This window comes from Mirounga leonina, unplaced genomic scaffold (assembly GCF_011800145.1).
Source record: "Mirounga leonina isolate KUSES-001 unplaced genomic scaffold, KU_Mleo_1.0 Mir_418, whole genome shotgun sequence".
In the NCBI taxonomy this organism is placed as follows: domain Eukaryota; kingdom Metazoa; phylum Chordata; class Mammalia; order Carnivora; family Phocidae; genus Mirounga; species Mirounga leonina.
Window position 1 is genome coordinate 17296740 of NW_023270739.1, and position 21196 is coordinate 17317935.

At 36.7% G+C, this 21196-nt stretch overlaps 1 protein-coding gene across 1 annotated transcript in view; it reads right to left on the reverse strand.

Annotated features, from left to right (window-relative positions):
• ANO4 (anoctamin 4) overlaps window positions 1–17936 on the reverse strand; it is a 231393-nt gene extending 213457 nt beyond the window's left edge. The window contains exon 1 of the mRNA XM_034987747.1: window positions 17749–17936. Coding sequence (XP_034843638.1) covers window positions 17749–17803 — 55 coding nt within the window. The 5' untranslated portion in view covers window positions 17804–17936. The remainder of the gene's footprint in view (window positions 1–17748) is intronic.
• Window positions 17937–21196: the final 3260 nt, after the last annotated feature.

A 21196-nucleotide genomic window follows, 5' to 3' on the forward strand; every position in this document is an offset into this window, starting at 1 on the left:
AGAGAGAGAGAGAGAGAGGAGGAGGAGGAGGAGGATTATGAAGAAGATGATAGCAGGAAGGGAAAAATGAAGGGGGGGAAATTGGGAGTGGGAGACGAACCATGAGAGACTATGGACTCTGAGAAACTGAGAGTTCTAGAGGGGAGAGGGGTGGGGGGATTGGTTAGCCTGGTGATGGATATTAAAGAGGGCATGTACTGCATGGAGTACTGGGTGTTATACGCAAACAATGAATCATGGAACACTACATCAAAAACTAATGATGTAATGTATTGTGATTAACATAATATAATAATAATAAAAAAATACCCTTTTAGAGGTCTAGGAAAAAAGGCAGGAAGAAAATAGTCCAAATGGGTACACAATTTATCTCTCATGTATAACATTATGGGTATATATTTTTTTATTCTTTATCTTCTCTATTTTTTTTTACAATAAACAAAATATTTTTATAATTTTAAAGTCATTAAATTCAGATTGTGGCATGGGAAACATTAAATACTGAGAGTTCAGGATTCAAGTCTTAAAGACTACAGATGTTAAGCCAGTAATGGATTAATCTAACGTAAAATTTTCTAAATTAATGCAATTCTTAAAATATATAATTTAAAGAGCTCCAAATTGCAGGATGCAACATTCTCATCATGGTAAACTGTAAGATCACATTTAGAATCCCTAAAATATAAAGTATTTTCCTTCCTCTGCTCAGAAGAAATATAAAATATACTTTAAAGTGTAATATAAGGGTCTGGAACTTCTGGAAGGAAGTCATTCATTAATGTCAAACATGACAAAGTAGGGGATGCTATAAAACAAGGACTTTTGTAAACTTTCCTAAATAGAAAGTGATCACTTGTGCAAGGACATTTGCAAATGAATCCTTCAAGGTGACGATCTTTAACTTTAGCTCATACTGCCCAGTGAGCAAGACAAAATACTTCAATACAAGAAGTTCTATGTCTACTTTGAACTTCTGATATTTATTTGTTGTTAGTCCTATAGTTTTGGTATGATCTCTAAAATCAAAGCTCTTTCTACAGTCACTGATGCCTCTGACTTTAAGTCAAAACACAAAGCTCTTTTTCAGAAGCAAGATGGTGAAAGTGTCATAGTTTCAAACTGATGAAGTTTTTTTTTTTTTTTTAAGATTTTATTTATTTATTTGACAGAGAGAGACACAGCGAGAGAGGGAACACAAGCAGGGGGAGTGGGAGAGGGAGAAGCAGGCTTCCCGCCGAGCAGGGAGCCCGATGCGGGGCTCGATCCCAGGACCTGGAATCATGACCTGAGCCGAAGGCAGACGCTTAACGACTGAGCCACCCAGGCACCCCTCAAACTGATGAAGTTTTAAAATAAAACATAACCCCACTGGGTTTCAGTAATTGACATGCAACCAAATGTAATCCCAAGGAAACTAAACCAATAAGTTACATTAAAAAGGGAAACTTTAAAAGGATTCATGAAGATGTGGAGAATATAATGAACAATTTTAAAAATCAAAAATAGCCATAAAATTCATGTGATCTCCAAATCTGCCTTGAGCTTTTCTTACACTTGATTGAGTGATTATACTCAAATCTTAATTGTGACTCTGTTGTGTGAGAATAAAGTTGAAAGTAGTTCCAATAAAAAGGAACTTTGATAACAGTGCTTACATTTAAGAAAAGACCTTCCGCTGAGCAAACAATATGTTAAAAAATCATTTTAGATTTGTAACTAGTTTACATGGATTTAGCTAAATGCTTATATACAAAAGGAATAAAAAAAACAAGCTCTAAATAGGAGTCTCAATTAGCACATACATCGATGCCTCTCCCATTCCATCTCTGTCTGTAGAAATCCCTTTCTACTTTTAAGGCCCAAACTAAATGCTCCACTTCAGGAAGCATTTCTTGACCCTAACAAGCAAACACCATTTTCTACCATTTCTATTTTGAACTTCTATAGCTACCTATATATATTTTATCTTTTCTATGGTACATGTTTTCCATCAAAAATAAGGCAAAGTATCTAGCACAGTTTGGAGTAGACACAGACAACATGTGAGCTCCTATCTTTTCCCATCTAGATTTTCTTCTTCATCTCCAGCACCCTCAACTAGATTATAACATGATGGAGGCCTGGGACCAAATTGCATCTACCTTTTTATCTCCTATAGAATCAAGATCAAGGCCTTGAACATACTAATTGCTCAATTAAAGCCCTTATACTACAATTTCATATTACTAGTAACAGTGGATACAGACTGAGAAAACATCCCAGTTTTCTTTCATCATAATTTTAAGGCATCTTGATAGGTTATCTATCAAGACAACTATGAAAGACATGTTCTAAATCATGCATTTACTTTTTTGTGAGCTCTTCTCAAATCTTGTCAAATAATAAAGAAAATGCTGACGTACCAACATCTTAAAGCTTATAATGAAAGTCAACAGTTGCCAAACTTACCCCTTTCTCAACTCCAAACCTATTCCTTTAGCACAAATACTCTCAAGAGTTTGTTTTTACTTCTTTTGGCTATTTCCATGCAGGTATTCCATTGTTTCTTGATCAATTTTATATATTACTTATTATTTCCTACCATGATACAAGACAATATAAGTTATATGACTGACTGCCACTTCCTCTTGTCCTCCACCCATCCATCCAATCATTATTTTTATTCTGTTATATTGCCTTAGTTTAACATTAAGTGACTTAAAATTCAATTTCTTGTTCAAATATAAATAGATCTTATATTTGCAAATTAACACAAAGTGGTATAAAAAAGCAGATTTTGATATTACATTGACCTGGATTTGAATTCCATTTTTATGTGACCCTGAGCCATTAAATAATGAGCCTCATTTTTCTCATTTATAAAATGGAAAGGATGAAATTTTTGAGAGGTTCCATTAAAAATTATGAATTGTTTACATACATGCAATTATGGCTCATAGTGTTAGATCATCAAGTGATGATCAATTTTCTTGTCTCATCTAATTTTATAATGACATATTCCGTCTCTGAAAAATGAAGGCCAATTCCAAGTTTAGGGTCTAGACTAAATGAAAACAATGCATTAAAAAAACTCTGTAATTAGACTTAGAATAATTATTTCATGTTGAAACAGAAATAAAGAGAAGTGTGACAAGTTAAATCTTACCTTCACCATGCAACACAAAAGAGAGGGAACTCTGTAAAGTAGGCTAAAGGGGACAATGGTATTTACTGTGATTTCCTCATAATGAATGATGCTTGATTTGAGCATCTGTCTACATTCTATTTATATTCTGCAAATAAAAATTGGTAGTTCCTGTCCTGTGAGGTATTTTTAATACAAATTGTCAAATGCAACATTTTTACAGAATAGCAAACAGTGATATATCAAAACTTGATATAAATATCTAAAATAAATCCTCACCTGTAATATTTTTGGACTTAATAGGCTGCAAAAAACACCATTCCTGTAATTGAGAGTTTGTTTTCAATTCCCCATAGTGAATGCAGTGTTTCTATGACAGTGTTAAGATGAAGAACGGTATTAAGAAGGGGGAGAGGTACATTTTGTCTTCTTTACAAACTTTCCCTGCATCAGACAGTGTTCAAGATAGATCTTTTAAGGAGGAAGAAAATAAATTCAGTTCTTCTGAAGGGTCTGAAATTGGAAACCCTAGATTTACACGTGGGATATTCCACTGGTTCTAGAAAAACTTTCCATCTCTGTGTCTTTACTTCATTTATAGTGCTTACCAAAATCTATTTAGTATGCTATAAGCTAAAAAAGCTTCGCAAGAGAAGATGCTTCATAAGTGCTATTGTGGTGAGCACTGTGAATTGTGTAAGACTGTTGAATCACAGACCTGTACCTCTGAAACAAATAATACATTATATGTTAAAAAAAAAAAAAGAAGAAGAAGAAGATAGCAGGAGGGGAAGAATGGAGGGGGGGAAATCGGAGGGGGAGATGAACCATGAGAGACTATGAACTCTGAGAAAACAAACTGAGGGTTTTAGAGGGGAGGGGGGTGGGGGGTAGGGGGATGGGTTAGCCTGGTGATGGGTATTAAAGAGGGCACATTCTGCATGGAGCACTGGGTGTTACATGCAAACAATGAATCATGGAACACTACATCAAAAACTAATGATGTAATGTATGGTGATTACCATAACATAATAATAAAAAAAAGTATATCAGAGAAAAAAAATAAAAATATTGATCAAAATTAAAAAAAAGATACACAAATCATTCTTTCATATTAGTGTTGTATAACTATAAATCTAGTGATATTGCAAGATCATTCTCTTACAAAAGAAAGCTCAGCATTGTATTAAAAGGAATAAACAGACTGATTCACCCACACCAATCACTGTAAAATCTAGATATTCTTTCAAATGATTAACAATGAGTAGTTCTAAGGACTCAATTCTGGACTGGGTCCTGACTGGAGAACCACATTTGGCTAATAGCGGGTAGATGTTTTTTGAGTCTAAAATGGAAAGAATAATTCTAGTACTTGAGCCAGTAATGGCTGACTTTCAACAAAATTGTTTCCATGTTTCTCAGGATTGGCAAAACAGTGATCTCCTAAATTATAACGCATCCTTGCACTAGGAGTTCCAAAGAGGGCTTGGAAATCAGAGCTGCAAAGCTCCAAAGGGCAGGAAGGATCTGTGAGTCCTGCAGGCAGCGCTCCATGGGGGGCAAGCAAAGGAGGGGGGGATCTTCCAATCTCCTAGCTGATGAGTTCTGTTGCTATGATGACATGCATTCTTACAGAGGAAGGGAAGAAAAAAACCTCAGGATTAGAAGGGGTTGCAGAATAGAAACTGTGAGACCTGCAGCATTACTACAATGTTGCTATTCTCTTAACTTGCATGTTAAATCTACAGAAGAGCTTCAGATGAATGTATGATAGTATGGCCTTGCAAGACAACAGCCTCATGAGCGTTCTGTCCATTGTGTACATGACCTTCACCTCTAACTGAGGAAATTAAGCATAGTAGAAGTTTACTATTAACTATCTACCACAATTAAGGGCTTAGGTTGGGGTTAGGTTTCTAGTTATAGTTGTATGGTCTTGAGTTAAGTTGTAATTTAAATCTTTCCCAGCTTCCTAAATATAAAATTTTTGAAATAACCTTGGGCAGAAGATAGAGTTTTATGTTACACAAAACACAACCCTTGTTCCAGAAATTAGTCATTTGGTTTTCCTTGTGACTGCCTTTTCTACAGCTTTTCTTCATTCATTTTGTGTGTTCAAATGGTTGTGAAAGGATTCTTCAGAAAAATTCTCTCTTTATACATCATATAAGTCAAAATATGTGCATATGTCCCTCAGCAAAGGGAAAAGAAAATGTAAATATCTAAGGGAAGAATTTGGCACATATTTTTAGAAAACACAATTTTGTTACTCAGCAAATGAGAGCAAGGAACACAGATACCAATGCCCAAAATAGCTTGTTTTCCTAAGCACCCCATATTTGCTAAACTCACAACACACATCAAAAAGGAAAAAAAAAAAAAACTTAAAGAGGAAGAGATTCAAATGAAGGATGATTAGTGTTATTTCCAAATCATACAACTGACTGTTCTGAAAGACACTGCGTTCACCTTCAACACTACGAGAAATGAAACAGAAGTCGAAAGTAAATCTTATAGTTCTTCTACCACATAGTTTCAAAGCCACGTGGAAGATCTTATCTTCCAGTCACATGAAAAATCCATTTTACAAATAAAACAAACATGTAATTTCACCCAGCTTCAGATCTATTCAGGAAGAGTAGCCAGGTTCTTTAGGTTCAGTAAAGAAGCTTCAGTCACAATTCTCAATGTTTGTTTCCAGATAAAGTGAAAAAAACACCAAAATTTCACTCTCAACTAATTCTCATCTTCAAGGGGAAAAATGGCACAGCTGGGAAAAAAACTCGTAAGAAATTAAAGACATAGGTCTTAGTTAGGGTGCACCAATTACTAATTTTATACTTTTGGGCCAGCAATTTCCTTTCCTGAGCCATAGTAAAATAAGAATAGTTCTACCTCATGGACTAGTGGAAGAACTAAATGAGATATAGAAGAAATATTTCTGAAAGCCCCTTAGAAACAGTGAGGCATCATTTAATGTGAGGTAGTTGTCTATGATCATTACTGTTTTAAAGAACAGCCATCCAATTGCTTTTTCCTTACTTTTTCCCTACAGAATGAGTTGAATCTCGACTCTCATTCTGGCAGAAGTAGAGATAAGTCAGCCTTCATTTGGCTTCTTAAGGAAAACACAAGTCTTTCTTAACTTTTTTTTTTTTTAATCTCTCCTTACTTGCTCCTTGTCTCTCTCTGTCCCTTTCCCCATAGCTCCTGGTACTGCTGTTTTAAGAGGTGAAAGACAACATGAAAGGCACTTGCTGAGTTCAGTCTGTTCCCTAATTTGAGATCAGACCTTGACATGAGGGCCAGAAAGTAATAGTTAAACTCAGGGAAATGGGAATGTGTTCCATAATATTGGAACCAGAAAAAGGGAGGATGAAAAAAATAAAGGCCTAATGCAGAGTAAAACGAAGAAGAAGCTACAAAGTAGAGCATCACTTTCCAATGAAATCCTGGTCCTTTCTTCAGTATGGTCTTCTTATGCTAAGATTTGAACTATTATAGGGCTTGTAATTTAAATTTTCCAAGGCTCTGTTATACTAACTTGCTAGAAATATATTGCCACCACATCATTTCAAGAAGGTAACATTAGCACATTGAATGAAAGAACCTGATTTCAAGCTATATTACAAAGCTGTGATCACCAAGACAGCATGGTACTGGCACAAAAACAGACATATAGACCAATGGAACAGAATAGAGAGCCCAGATATGGACCCTCAACTCTATGCTCAAATAATCTTCAACAAAGCAGGAAAAAATATGCAATGGAAAAAAGTCTCTTCAATAAATGGTGCTGGGAAAATTGGATAGCTATATATACAGAAGAATGAAATTCGACCATTCTCTAACATCATACAAAAAGATAAACTCTAAATGCATGAAAGACCTCAATGTGGGACAGGAATCCATCAAAATCCTAGAGGAGAACATAGGCAGTAACCTCTTCGACATCGGCCACAGCAACTTCTTTCGATACATCTCCAAAGGCAAGTGAAACAAAAGCTAAAATGAACTTTTGGGACTTCATCAAGATAAAAGGCTTCTGTACTGCAAAGGAAACCATCAACAAAACAAAGAGGCAACCCACGGAATGGGAGAAGATTTTTACAAATGACACTACAGACAAAGGGCTGATATCCAAGATCTATAAAGAACTTCTCAAACTCAACACCCAAAAAACAAATAATCAAGTCAAAAAATGGGCAGAAGACATGAAAAGACACTTCTCTGAAGAAGACATACAAATGGCTAACAGACACATGAAAAAATGTTCATCATCATTAGCCATCAGGGAAATTCAGATCACAACCACATTTGAGATACCCCTTACACCATTTAGAATGGCAAAAATTAACAAGGCAAGAAACAACAAATGTTGGAGAGGTTGTGGAGAAAGGGGAACCCTCTTACACTGTTGGTGGGAATGCAAGTTGGTACAGCCACTTTGGAAAACAGTGTGGAGGTCCCTCAAAAAAATTAAAAATAGAGCTACCTTTTGATCCAGCAATTGCACTCCTGGGTATTTACCCCAAAGACACAGATGTAGTGAAAAGAAGGGCCATATGCACCCCAATGTTCATAGCAGCAATGACCGCAATAGCCAAACTGTGGAAAGAGCCAAGATGCCCTTCAACAGATGAATGGATAAAGAAAATGTGGTCCATATATACAATGGAATATTACTCAGCCATCAGAAAGGATGAATACCCAACTTTTACATCAACATGGATGGGCCTGGAGGAGATTATGCTAAGTGAAATAAGTCAAGCAGAGAAAGTCAATTATCATATGGTTTCAGTTATTTGTGGAACATAAGGAATAGCATGAAGGACATTAGGAGAAGGAAGGGGAAAATGAAGGGGGGGAAATCAGAGGGGGAGACGAACCATGAGAGACTATGGACTCTGAGAAACAAACTGAGGCTTTTAGAGGGGAGGGGAGTGGAGGGATGGGTTAGCCTGGTGATGGGTATTAAGGAGGGCACGTATTGCGTGGAGCACTGGGTGTTACATAAAACAATGAATCAAGGAACACTACATCAAAAACTAATGATGTACTGTATAGTAACTCACATAACATAATTAAATTAAATTAAAAAAAAAAAAGAATCAGACTACCTGATGTGGAATCTTGCCTCTGCCATCTACTGGCTGTATGTCCTTGGGCAAGTTATTTAACCTCTGTGCCTTAGTTTCTCCAGCCATAAAAATAAGGATAACAGCATGAGCATATTAGGGAAATTAAATGAGATAAGGAATGTAAGCAGCTTAACGGTTCTTGAGGTTGAGAATATGGTAGAGTGATTAATAAATTGTAGCTATAATTTTATTTCTGTCAAACACTTAATACCTCTGTATACAGACAGAACTACACTGCAGCTTCACTGGAAACAACAACATCCTAAAGTTTCTCTTGTGTGAAATCAACTTGTCCCACCATTTAGACACCATATATATACATAAGGACAAAATAAGCATAAAGGGCTGCTTAGGCTTTAAATTAAAAGATAAAAGGAATTGTGTTAGAAATTATTTGGGAAAACCATGAAACATATCAGTAAAAACACCATTTTACAAACTCTAAAAGAGACTAAAGGACAAATTCTGGGATTAATGATATCCCTCTGGGACTGTGTGATAGGCCTAACAGATAAAGAAAAAGCAATAGAAGAAATATTTTAGATTGCAGAAGGCTTCTAATTCTATTTTATATGGCATAGTTATTAAAATGGGATAATGTGATCTATACCCACTAAGTTTTACAGTTTTGAATTCAAAAAATTGCAATCAGTGCTTCAGTTTACTCTGCTCTTGACCCTTATAGTCCCAAGCTTGGTGACATTTAATACTTTTATTGTCGGTCTATAAAGGGGAATAGAAAATAATATTCATTAATTATGAGTGGCTAAAAGATAAGGTCAAGTTGAAATCAAGACACAAGAGAAACATCTGAAATAATCAGAAGAAAAACGAAACCACATAAATACAAGACAAAGATAAAGAGCTCCTGTGTCCGTATAGTACAATGAAAATATTAATTCCAGCACAAGTTAATTGGAAAACTGCTCTATGGTATAGTGACTGAGCAAGAAAGGGTTCTGGGACATATTCACTTCAGGCTTCTGAATTTTGTCTATGATGGTGAAAACAAAAGTGATCACTACCATTTATAACTGAGCACCTACTATGTGCCAAGGATCATATTCAGCATTTTACATTAATGAATTTATTAACTTGTCCTAACAATGTTATATAGAGTTGTCAGCTATAGTGCATAAAAATACAGAGTACCCAGTTAAATTTGAATTTCAAATAAACTAATAATTTTTTTATTATAAGTGTGCCCCATGCAATATTGGGAAATACACCAAAAAGCATTTGCTGTTTGTTTGAAATTTAACTGAGTCCTGTATTTCATCTGGCAACTCTAACACCATGAAATAGGTATTAATATCCTCATTTTGCTCGTCAGAAAATTGAGATTCACAGAACCTAAGTCATTTACCCAAGTCTGTATAGCTATCAGTTGACATATCTGGGTTCAAAATCTCTAGCAACAAAGCCTATATTCATAACCAGTCAATGCATTTTCTGTTATTATGTTCTCTCCTGTATATGAATGATCATCCCTCCATCCTCCTGTTGACATTCTAGTTGAATGTCCAATTTGTAGACTACAAATTTTTTTGTAGACTTCAAAGTCCAATTTGTCCAAAGTCCAATTTGTAGACTACATACTTTGTGAATCCTTAAATTTTTCCCACTAAGAATATTCCCATAACTTTATTTGTATCTTCATTCCAGCCCTTAAAACAGCTTGACTTCTATTATAGCAGGTTACATACAGGTCCCTATAGTGGACATTCTTGCATGTACATTTCTCTTTTCTAACATCCCCTCTAGATTTCCTTTTGGGGCAGTGTCTTTCCCTTACCATATGTAGCTCAGGTGGGAGGAGAAATTGAGGGGTCCTACAATCCTATTAAAACAACTGAAGGGAGGGCGCCTGGGTGGCTCAGTTGGTTAGGCGACTGCCTTCGGCTCAGGTTATGATCCTGGAGTCCCGGGATCGAGTCCCACATCGGGCTCCCTGCTCGGCAGGGAGTCTGCTTCTCCCTCTGACCCTCCTCCCTCTCATGCTCTCTGTCTCTCATTCTCTCTCTCAAATAAATAAATAAAATCTTAAAAAAAAAAAAAAAAAAAAACAACTGAAGGGAGAAATCTCCTTCTGTCCTATCCTTTCTTTCATTACAACCTACCCAGCCAAGGGAAAGGTGTATGGTCAATAAGACTGCTTCTTCCAAGTCTTCAAAACTTGAGCCAAATAATGCAAAACTAAGACAAATGGTAAGGGTTCATTTATTCCAGATAATCAAATAATTCATTTCTTGGTTTCTGTTCCTTTTCCAAGGCTGGTTCCATCCATAGGCTTTCCATCCATATCCTCCAGATTTAAATTCTTTCTTTGCTTGGATTAATAATTAGTTTCAGTTGTTTATAACCAAAGAACCCTGACTGACTTCTCTTTGGACATGACTGTAAGCTCCCTAAGTCCATGTATAATAGAGTTTTATACCATTCCAGTCCCAACAAGTTACCTTCCAAATAAATATTTGTTTGTACATAGTAGGAACTCAGAAATGTTTGTAAACTTAAAGGGGGATAAATGAATTGAAATTGTTCAGGGCTGATAGCATAGAAGATCAACAAAACTCTTATTTTTTCTTTTTGTACTTCACAACAAGTCTGAGTGAGCTTTTAGAAAGCACTTTGAGAATTGGGATTATTAACTTTGTAAAAAGTGGATGGATCACATAATAGGCCTCAATATTACTAAAATGTCTATGATGCTTCTAAGATGTATGACTCACTACAAATACGTTTGCGAGCCCTTTTATAATCTCCCAACAGAGAGCTATGATGCATTAGTGTAAGTATACTAAAAATAAAAGGATGTAACTGAAGTCACATCTTTCTTGCAGAATAGTTTTAAATATACATATTTAAAAACAGGTCTTTAATTATAATTTGTTTAATATAATTTTTAATTATAATTTGGTACTAAAGAATTTTTTTAAAAATTTTAAAAAAAGAATTTTTTAATTTTATTATGTTATGTTAATAACCATACATTACATCATTAATTTTTGATGTAGTGTTCCATGATTCATTGTTTGCGTATGACACCCAGGGCTCCATTCAGTATGTGCCCTTTTTAATACCCATCACCAGGCTAGCCCATTCCCCCAACCCTCTCCCGTCTAGAACCCTCAGTTTGTTTCTCAGAGTCCATAGTCTCTCATGGTTCATCTCCCCCTCCGATTTCCCCCCCTTCATTTATTTATATTATCTACCATTAGCCAATGCAAGGAGGGTTCAACATCTATGATAAAATTATGGATAAACATAGTGATGTTTTTAAGGTGAGATCAGTGACTTGACAGATGCTAAATTATCTCACACTGACACTACACCATTAGAAAATACTTTAACATTTCTTTAAATTACATTAATTTCAGTGTAAGATGTCAAATAAACACTGACTGACTCTACCTGGATCAGACATGAACAAAATATGTAATTCTGGGCACTGTATATTCAAAGAGGCAGTAACTGAAATAAGATGGTTTCTAACAGCAGAGTGAGTAGGATGGTAAATAATCTGAATACCGTAACATTGAAGGAAGCATTGAAGGAACTAGAAAATGTTTCAGTTGGCAAATAGCTCAAGATGAGTTTTTAAAGGAACATCATTGGAAGGGATTAGATTTAGTCTGTGTAACTTCAGAATGCAAACCTATACCCAGTGGGTGGACTAGATTTCGACAAACAGCAAATAATCATTTAGTAAACCTTTCTGTGAATAAAGCATGGGGTTAGTGCAGATGGAAATAGAAGATAAATTGAATATAGTTCCTGCCTTCCAGGAGAACTGTGAAATCTAAAAAACATGGACTTCAATAAAGCTTCTGAATTCTGTGGAAGTACTGGAAAGTGGGAGACCAATTCTGAACAGTGAGGTCTAGGAAAGCTTTTGAGAGGATGTGGAATTGGGTTACATTTTGAGGAATGAGAAGGGCTAAGTAGAGATTTACTGGGGGAAGGGGCATTTTCAAAAGTGGGGAAGGAGCATTTCCAAAAGAGCTTATTTGAGAAATAGTGAAGAGCTATATATGGTTAAAGTAGAATAAGGCAGGCTGGGGTACAAAAGATAAGCCAGGATCTTACCCTCTAATGGTGGCCTCTTTATTGACCATCTTCTATGTGTCTAGCACTAGAATGAAGGTATGTATGTAGATGCTGCACAAAGGCCAATTTTGGCCCAATAAGAGTGCTTACTGTGGTATGTTCCTAATAGTTCATGGGTTCTTGCTCATAACCCAAAAGAGTCAGTGACAGTATTTTCTCCATCCTCGATTAGAAACAGGTTCAGAAGGGAGCTTGAATTCAGACTCAGGTCTGTCTTACTTAAGAGCCCACGCCCCCCACTACAGGGTGAAGCTCAGAGTTCAAAAGAAGTGTCTTTCACTGGAAGATTCAAGTCTGTGCTACACCACCTGGTAATAAATGAGGGGAAACCATCAGGGAGAACTTATACTGATCCTTTTACTTCTGTTTTCTTACCTTGGCAAGAATCTGACCAATTTCTGACAGAATCTTAACTGACATTTTAAAGTATACACATTGTAAAGTTTAAGATGATTTTTATTGAACAGGTAAAAGATTCACCTTTACATTATTAGAAATAAAATAAATTTTTTTTGTAAAAAAAAAAAAGATAAGCCAGGAAAAATAGGAAGAGGTTAAACTACTAAGGGCTTAAGAAACTGAACTCACAAGGTTGCACTTTCTTCTGGACAGCCATAAAGATTATTAAGAAGAGGAGGGATAATATTAATGGTTTTCTTTGGAGGAAAACTTTGGGATGTCCCAGAAAATTAATTAAAGAAAGCTGTGGAATGCAATTCCCCAACATCCAAATCCCTTCCACTGGGCCCTCCAGAATTCTTCTCCCATCATCAGTCTTTTCTCAGATTGTTCCCTTCATCATCTTGCTCTTATGAAAGCCTGGCTCTTCCAAAGGTCACTGCTTCCCTGTGGCTCTTTCCTATGGTACTATTTGTCTCCTATCGTCCTGACACCAATGGACCTGGAGAGGAAGAGGTATCTTCCTTGAGTCTTAATGGCACCTGCAGACCACTGGTCTTCCCTATTCCCTAAACATCCCGTCTTGAATCTCAGGTTGTTATATCACCTTCAATCCTTCATCATTGCATTCACCTGCTGCCTCCGGGTCATGCTCCCTCATTTCTGGATGAGGTCAAGTCCTGGCTTATTATCCCTCTTCTAAACACTATTCAATCCTTGACAGTTTCAATATCTATATAGATGATCTTTCCCAAACCCTGGCTTCTCAGTCCCTGAGAATTCTTTCCTCCAATGATCTTGCCCTCCACCCTATTACAGCCACTCATTTCATACCCTAGTGTAGACCTTGTCATTACTAATAACAGCAAACCCCTCCAAATATCAGTGCCAGGCATTCCACTCACCCTCTTAAAACCACCTCTTAACTTTCTAGCTCTTCTTCCTACCCTAAACCTGACACCCTTTCAACCCCTCTGGAACCTCCAACTGATTCTATCAACTTCCCATTGCCCCCATTCCCTTATTGGCTTCACTCTCCTCTTTACCAAGCTTGAATCACATAACCAATTGTCATCATTCCCTCTCATACACCTTTGATTCTCTCTCTCTCTTTTCCTAATTCCTTGGCAAAATCACAACCCTGACTAAATGTTAACTGTCCATCTATTCGATGTCTTCATGTATGGGCCTAAACAAAATTAAAGAAAAATACACAACCACGATGACCTGTCCTACTTTAATTTCATGACCATGAATCTCAAATAGCCCTTTAATGACTTCATTCTCATTCTCAGTGGTGACCTTGCTTCCTACATTACAGATAAAACTGATACAGTAGTAAAGAACTTTTTAGACCTTCATCACACTGCCAACAGCCACATGTACTCTGTCTTCCCATCTGTTATCACAGATAAATTATTCATAATTCTATTGTGCATAGTTCTCATCTATCACTGACACACACATCATGAATTCTCCCCTCTCCTGAACATCATAAATTATCTGCTGGAGATGTTCTATTTTGAAAAAACCAAAATGCTCTCTTGACTTTACTTCTTCTCCAGCCAGGGCCTTATTTGTTCACTAGCCTTCACAGCAAAACTGCTTTTTAAAAAGTTGTCTATATTCACAATATCTAATTCATATCCTTCCATTTTCTCTTAAACCCACTTTAATCAGGGTTTCATCCACACCACTTCACCAAAACTGTTCTTATCAAAATCACCATCGATTGCCACTTTACTAAAATCAATGGCCAACTCTTAGCTCTCATCTTACTTGACTTTCAGCAATATTATCCTATATAATCACTCCTCTCTTCTTGATAAACTTTCTTTACTTCCAAAACATGTAATTTCTAGTTTCTAGACATCCTTGACAGTCATTCTTTCTTAGTCTTCATTCTCTCCTACCTTTACTATTGGAGTCACTCAGATTCTAGCCCTTCATCATCTCCCCTTCTCCATCTTTACTTCTTCCTTCTGTCATCTCTTTTCATCACTTGGCTTTAAAGACCATTTATATGTCAACAACAGTTGATTTTATATCTTCTTCCCAGACCAATCTCTCACACCCAAGACATGCTTATTTCACCACCCACATGATCTCACTAGTTCTTGATATTATCATGTCCAAAATCAGACTTCTGATCTTGGCCCTACTCTTCCCTAAAACCCACCGAATGTGCTTCCCCTCCCCCCACCTGCTCGTGCACTCTTATGTTCTCTCTCTCTCTAGAATAAATAAATAAATCTTAAAAAAAAAATAAGTCAGATCATGGGATTATTCTGCTCAAAAACCTGTGAGAATTCCCATTTTGCAAAGAGCTCTAAGTCCTTATAATGGCCTTCAAGGCCCTGCTCTATCTGAGCTTCCTAGGGTGGTATTTCCCCTCATTCCAGGCTCAGGGGGCCTCTGTGCTGTTTCTCAAACTTCCAGACTCATTCCTCATTCATTGATGTATCCCAAATACTTGAAGAGTGCCAGGTAACCTAATAGGCCTCCAATAAACATTTGTTGAAGGAAAGTCAGATAGAACAATTAGAAAGCTATTGTAATTTGTCAATGTTATCCCAAGAAAGCTGAAAAAAATGTACAATAAAGCTACTGTAATAATCTGAAAAATAGCTAATGAAGATTCAGTTCAATCCTACCCTGCAAATGTTTTCTGAAAGTGCAAAGATAAATAATCCCTGCCCTTGAAGACCTTATGGTGGAGAGACAGACAGGTAATTTTAAAATGTTAAAAGATAATAGAACAAAACCAGGGCATCCTAGAGAGAGCAGCATGAACAAAGGTTGGGAGACATGAAATACCATCATGTGATGGAGAACTGAAAGCAAGTCAGTTTGATTAGATGTGATGGTCTGGTTGATATGACTATTTGGCTAGACTACAGTCCCCAGTTACTCAATGAACACTTATCTAGGTGTTGCTGTGGAGGTGTTTTGTAGATATAATTAAAGTCCATAAATAGTTGCTTTCAGTAAGAAAGATTATCCTAAATAATCTGGGCAGGACTGATTCAATAAGTTGAAAGGTCTCAAAAGCAGAGCTGAGGCTTCTCTGCAGAAATTCCTCCTATAGACAGCAGCTTCAGCTGTGCCCAAAAGTTCCAGCATGCCATTCATGATGGCCTGTTCTATGGATTTCAGGCTTGCCTACATAGCCTTCCCAATTATGGAAGCCAATTTCTTGTAATAAATCTCTAAATATCCATCTTCTCCTGGTTCTGCTTTTCTGGTTGAACTGGGGCTGATAAAGTAGAATATAAGGCTTAAGGCAGAAGGGGGTAAAAATGAAGGATGAGAGGCAGTAGAGCTAGATCAGAAAAGGCATTTGTTTTTTTACATGCTCAGAGGTTTGAACTTTACCCCATATTCAGTAGGATCAACAAGCTGAATGACAGGATTAGGGGTAGAGATGAATTATTCTGGATTTGATATAAAGGATGTACTGGGACAGGAAGCAAGGGGAAGAGAGAGATGCTAGTGGTTGGGAAACCATCCAAGTTACCTGTGAGAGAAGTAAGAGGAGAACCAAGAAAGAAGGTCATCATGGAAACAAGGGAACAGTGCTGTGGGGAAGAAGTGGTGGTCCACACTGGTCTGGTGCATCAGAAGAGTCTGCCACTCAGCATTCTGTGATAAAAGGAGGTCACGAAGGGCCTCAAGACAGCTGTGATAGAGTGGATAATCTAGAAACCAGATTGTATTAGGTTCAAGAGTGGCTAGGAAGTGAGAGAGAAGAGAAAACAAGAGTAGATTATTCTTTTAGAGGAGGAAACATGGCAGAAGAGAGAAAAGGTCAGTGTCAAAAGAAAATGATTAGAATGGAAGAAGCTTAAGCCTTCTTAAGCCAAAAGCAAGGAAGGAGAAAAGACGAGAAAGAGGGTACATATTCTCCTGAGTGAGGCTCAAGAGAGGAGGGGTGGCCAAAGCCATAGGTGAAGTCTTGGTCAAGGACAATGGGAGGACCTTCACTTTCTGAAAACTGGGGGAAAGAGAAGTAGAATGAAAATAATGCAGAGATAAATTTGGAGGTGGAGGGTAAGGAATCTGCAGTTATTCACACCCAATGGCCCTGGGGTAGCTCAGTGAGTTTAGGAAACAAGGTTATCAGTTGAGAGAGAGATAGTGTGACACATCTAGAGATGGAAGCTTGGCTTCAGTTGGGGCTGGGTGGCCACCTGCCAGGACATAACCAGAGGAATCAGGATCAGGTTCAGGACTTCTAAACTGTCTCACAATTCAATGTTTCTATGAATCAGATGGGCAGAAATGTTGCCTTATTCACTGATGTTTTCTCAACACCCAAAACAATGCCTGGCATGTAGAAGGCGCTCAAAGTAAATTCGCTGAATGAATGAATGAATGCATACTTAGATAAGCCTCTCATCCAAACAAGCAAATAAAACCTTTTAGTTGAAATTACCTATTTTAATTTAAACTCATTTTAACATTTTTAAGAAATCACAGATGTTTTCCAGAGCCTTGAAACTTAATACAATCCCAGTCTTTGCTCCTAATCTCCAGACAATACAGCCAAGGCAAATCAGATAACGCAGGCTTCAAAGTGGGCATTTTTACCTTGAATTTTTCCCTGGACTATCTTAGAGCAAATTATCAAGAAAATGGCCAAATCTTTATTTTATTGTATTATACAATTAAGCTTTTCTGAACTGAGTAAGAGTTTACTCACTCAGATTTTCGTTTAGATTCTACTATTATAGGTAGAATGTAGCCTTAACCTTTTTGACACATCAAGCTCTTTCTCTTCTTTTTGGTCTTGGTGACATTTACCACCGACCAAAGGGAAAAGAAGGGAAAAAACAAGACTCCTTAAAAAGGCAAGTTTAAAAAAAAGAAACATAAAAAAATAAAAAGGCAAGTTTAACTGGAATAAAAATATAATGCAGGCAATATTAGGTTGCTGCTAAAATGGGTCTCTGTTGAATATTTCCCATGCATTACCTGGGTGGAAGACTTTGGTTTTCCCATTGGTGATTCCAGAAGAGCTTGCTTCCATTTTTATTGACCTTCTGCCTGGTGGAAGTGAGGAATGCCTGACCACGGGCAGGTGACGTGATCCTGGGCGCCTTGCCACACTTCGCCGTTGATGGATTTGCAAACACTTTTCAGCCCCATGAATAGATAAACTTAAACCTGGAATGAGAAATAGCACCATTATTATTAAAGAAGTCACTTCTGAATGGTTAAATTGCCAAATTATTTTCTGGCATGAAATACAGACAGCATAAGTAATTATGGTTCAAATTCTTAAGGGATGCTAATGACACTGGAATTCTGATACTGATTGATTTTCACATTGCATTATTCATTGAACATTAGTTCATTCAAAAGTGGACATTCTCAGTTCTCATGACAAGAGTTTCGTGAATGAGATCCAATAAAGTCAAATATTAGAATTCTTTCCAAAATCCTGGGAAAATATGCACTTATTTAGATTAGAAACTATTGCTGGGGTATCTGGAATTTCAATAAAAATCGAGCAATTTTTTTTCCTTTCTTAAAAATATTTTAATTCCAGTAGAATTAACATACAGTGTTAGTTAGTTTCAGGTATACAATATAGTGATTCAACAATTCCATACATCACCCAGTGCTCAATACAACAAACGCTGTCCTTAATGCCCATCACTTATTTCACCCATCCTCCCATCCCCCCATGTACTTCCCCTTCACTAACCATCAGTTTGTTCTCTACAGTTAAGAATCTGTTTCTTGGTTTGTCTCTTTTTCTTTTGCTCATTTGTTTTTTTCCTTAAACTCCACATGAGTGAAATCACATGGTATTTTACTTTCTCTGATTTATTTCATTTAACATACTCTCTAGCTCCATCCATGTTGTTGCAAATGGCAAGATTTCATATTTTTATGGCCTGAATAATATTCCATTATATATATATACCACATATTCTTTATCCATTCATCAGCTGATGGACATTTGGGCTGCTTCCATAATTTGGCTATTATAAATAATGCTGCAATAAACATATGGATGCATGAATCCCTTTGAATTAGTGTTTTTGTATTTTTTTGGGTAAATACCCAGAAGTGTGATTACTGGATCATAGGGTAGTTCTATTTTTAACTTTTTGAGAAACCCTCATACTGTTTTCCACAGTGGCTACACTAGTTTGTATTCCCAACAACAGTGCAAAAGGGTTGCCCTTTCTCTACCTCCCCACCAAAACTTACTGTTTCTTGTGTTGATTTAAGCCATTCTGACAAATGTAAGGTAAATATCTCATTATAGTTTTGATTTGCATTTCCCTGATGATGAGATGATGAATGATGTTGAGCATTTTTTCATGTGTCTGTTTCTTTGGAGAAATGTCTATTCATGTCCTCTGCCCATTTTTAATTGAATTATTTGTGGGTTTTTAGGTGTTGAGTTTTTAAATATATTTTGGATAGTAACCCTTTATCAAATACGTCTTCAAATATCTTCTCCCATTCAGTAGGTTGCCTTTTAGTTTTATTAATTGTTTCCTTCACAGTGCAGAAACATTTTATTTTGATGTAGTCCCAACAGTTTATATTTGCTTTTATTTATATAGTGTCCTTGTTTTAAGTTTTTACAGACTTTGTTTTAAAGTCTACTTTGTCTGATTTAAGTATTGCTACTCCAGCTTTCTTTTGACACCCATCTGCATGATAAATGTTTTTCCATCCCCTCAATTTCAATCTGCAGGTGTCTTTAGGTCTGAAATGAGTCTCTTGTAGGAAGCATACAGATGGGTCTTGTTTTTTTAACCACTGTCACCCTATGACTTTTGATTACAGCATTTAGTCGATTTACATTCAAGGTAATTATTGATATATATGTGTTAATTGCCATTTTGTTACTTGTTTTGTGGTTGTTTTTGTAGTTTTTCTCAGATCCTTTCTTCTCTTTCTTTCATGGCTTGTTAGTTTTCTTTAGTGATATGCTTGGATTCCTTTCTCTTTATTCTTTACATATCTATTAGTGGACTTTGATTTGTGGTTACCATTAGGTTTGTAGATAAAATCTTCTGCATATGGCAGTCTATTAAGTTGATGGTCGCTTAAGTTTGAACCCATTCTTTACTCCTCTCCAGGTTTTAGTTATGTGGTATCATATTTTACATCCTTTTATTTTATGGGTCCCTTGACTGATTTTTTACAGAAATACTTATTTTTACTGCTTTTGTATTTTCTATTTTTCATACTCTCATTTATGATCTTTCCTTTCTACTCAAAGAGTTCCCTTTATTATTTCTTGTAAGGCTGGTTTAGTGGTCATGAACTCCTTTAGTTTTCGTCTATGAAACTCTATCTCTCCTATTCTGAATGATAGCCTTGCTGGATAGAGTATTCTTGGCTATAGATTTTTCTCCCTCAGCACTTTGAATATATCATGTCACCCACTTCTGGCTTGCAAAGTTTCTGGTGAAAAATCCACCATAGCCTTATGGGGACTCCCTTGTATGTAACTGATTTCTTTTCCCTGGTTGTTTTTAAAAATTTTTATCACTACTTTTCACCATTTTGATTACTATGTGTCTTCATGTGGATCATCTTTGGTTGATTTTGTTGGGGGATCTCTGTGCCTCCTGGATCTGGAAATGTTTCCTTTCCCAAATTAGGAAAGTTTTTAGCTATTATTTCTTCAAATAAATTTTCTGCCCCCTTTTCTCTCTCTTCTCCTTCTGGGATCCCTATAACGCAATGTTATTATGCTTGATGGAGTCACTGAGTTCCCGAAGCCTATTCTCATTTTGCGTAATTTTTCTCTCAATTTTTCAGTTTTATTACTTTCCATTACTTTGTCTTCTAGTCATTAATTCATTCCTCTGCTTCTTCCAGCCTATTTAGTCCAGCAAGTTTATTTTTAATTTCACTTATTGTGTTCTACATCTCTGATTGGTTCTTATTTATGTTTTCTATCTCTTTGTTAAGGGTCTCACTGGTGTCCTCCACTCTTTTCTCAAGCCCAGTATCTTTATGATCATTATTTTAAATTCTCTCTCAGGCATGTTACTTATATCCATTTTACTTAGGTCTCTTGCTGTGGTTTTGTCCTATTTTTTCATTGTGATATATTCCTCTGTCTCCTCATTTTGTCCAGTTCTCTGTGTCTGTTTCTGTGTGTTTGGGAAGTCAGCTACATCTCTTGCTCTTGAAAGTAGTGGGCCAGCTGTGCACTTTTAACTAGGTAGTGCTGGTCCTCCTCCACAGGGGATATACAGCCTTAGCAGAGACCTGGGCTAGCCTGGCCACTCCACAAAGTACCTGCAGGTGAGAGATGCATTCTTAACAAAGTGCCCACATCTTCCACAGGGGGTTGGGAGATATAGTGTTGGTGAGGTCTCCATGGGTCTTTTCAGGGAGGGGATCTGCAGCACCAGGATTGAGGCAGGACTGGCTGGAGGGG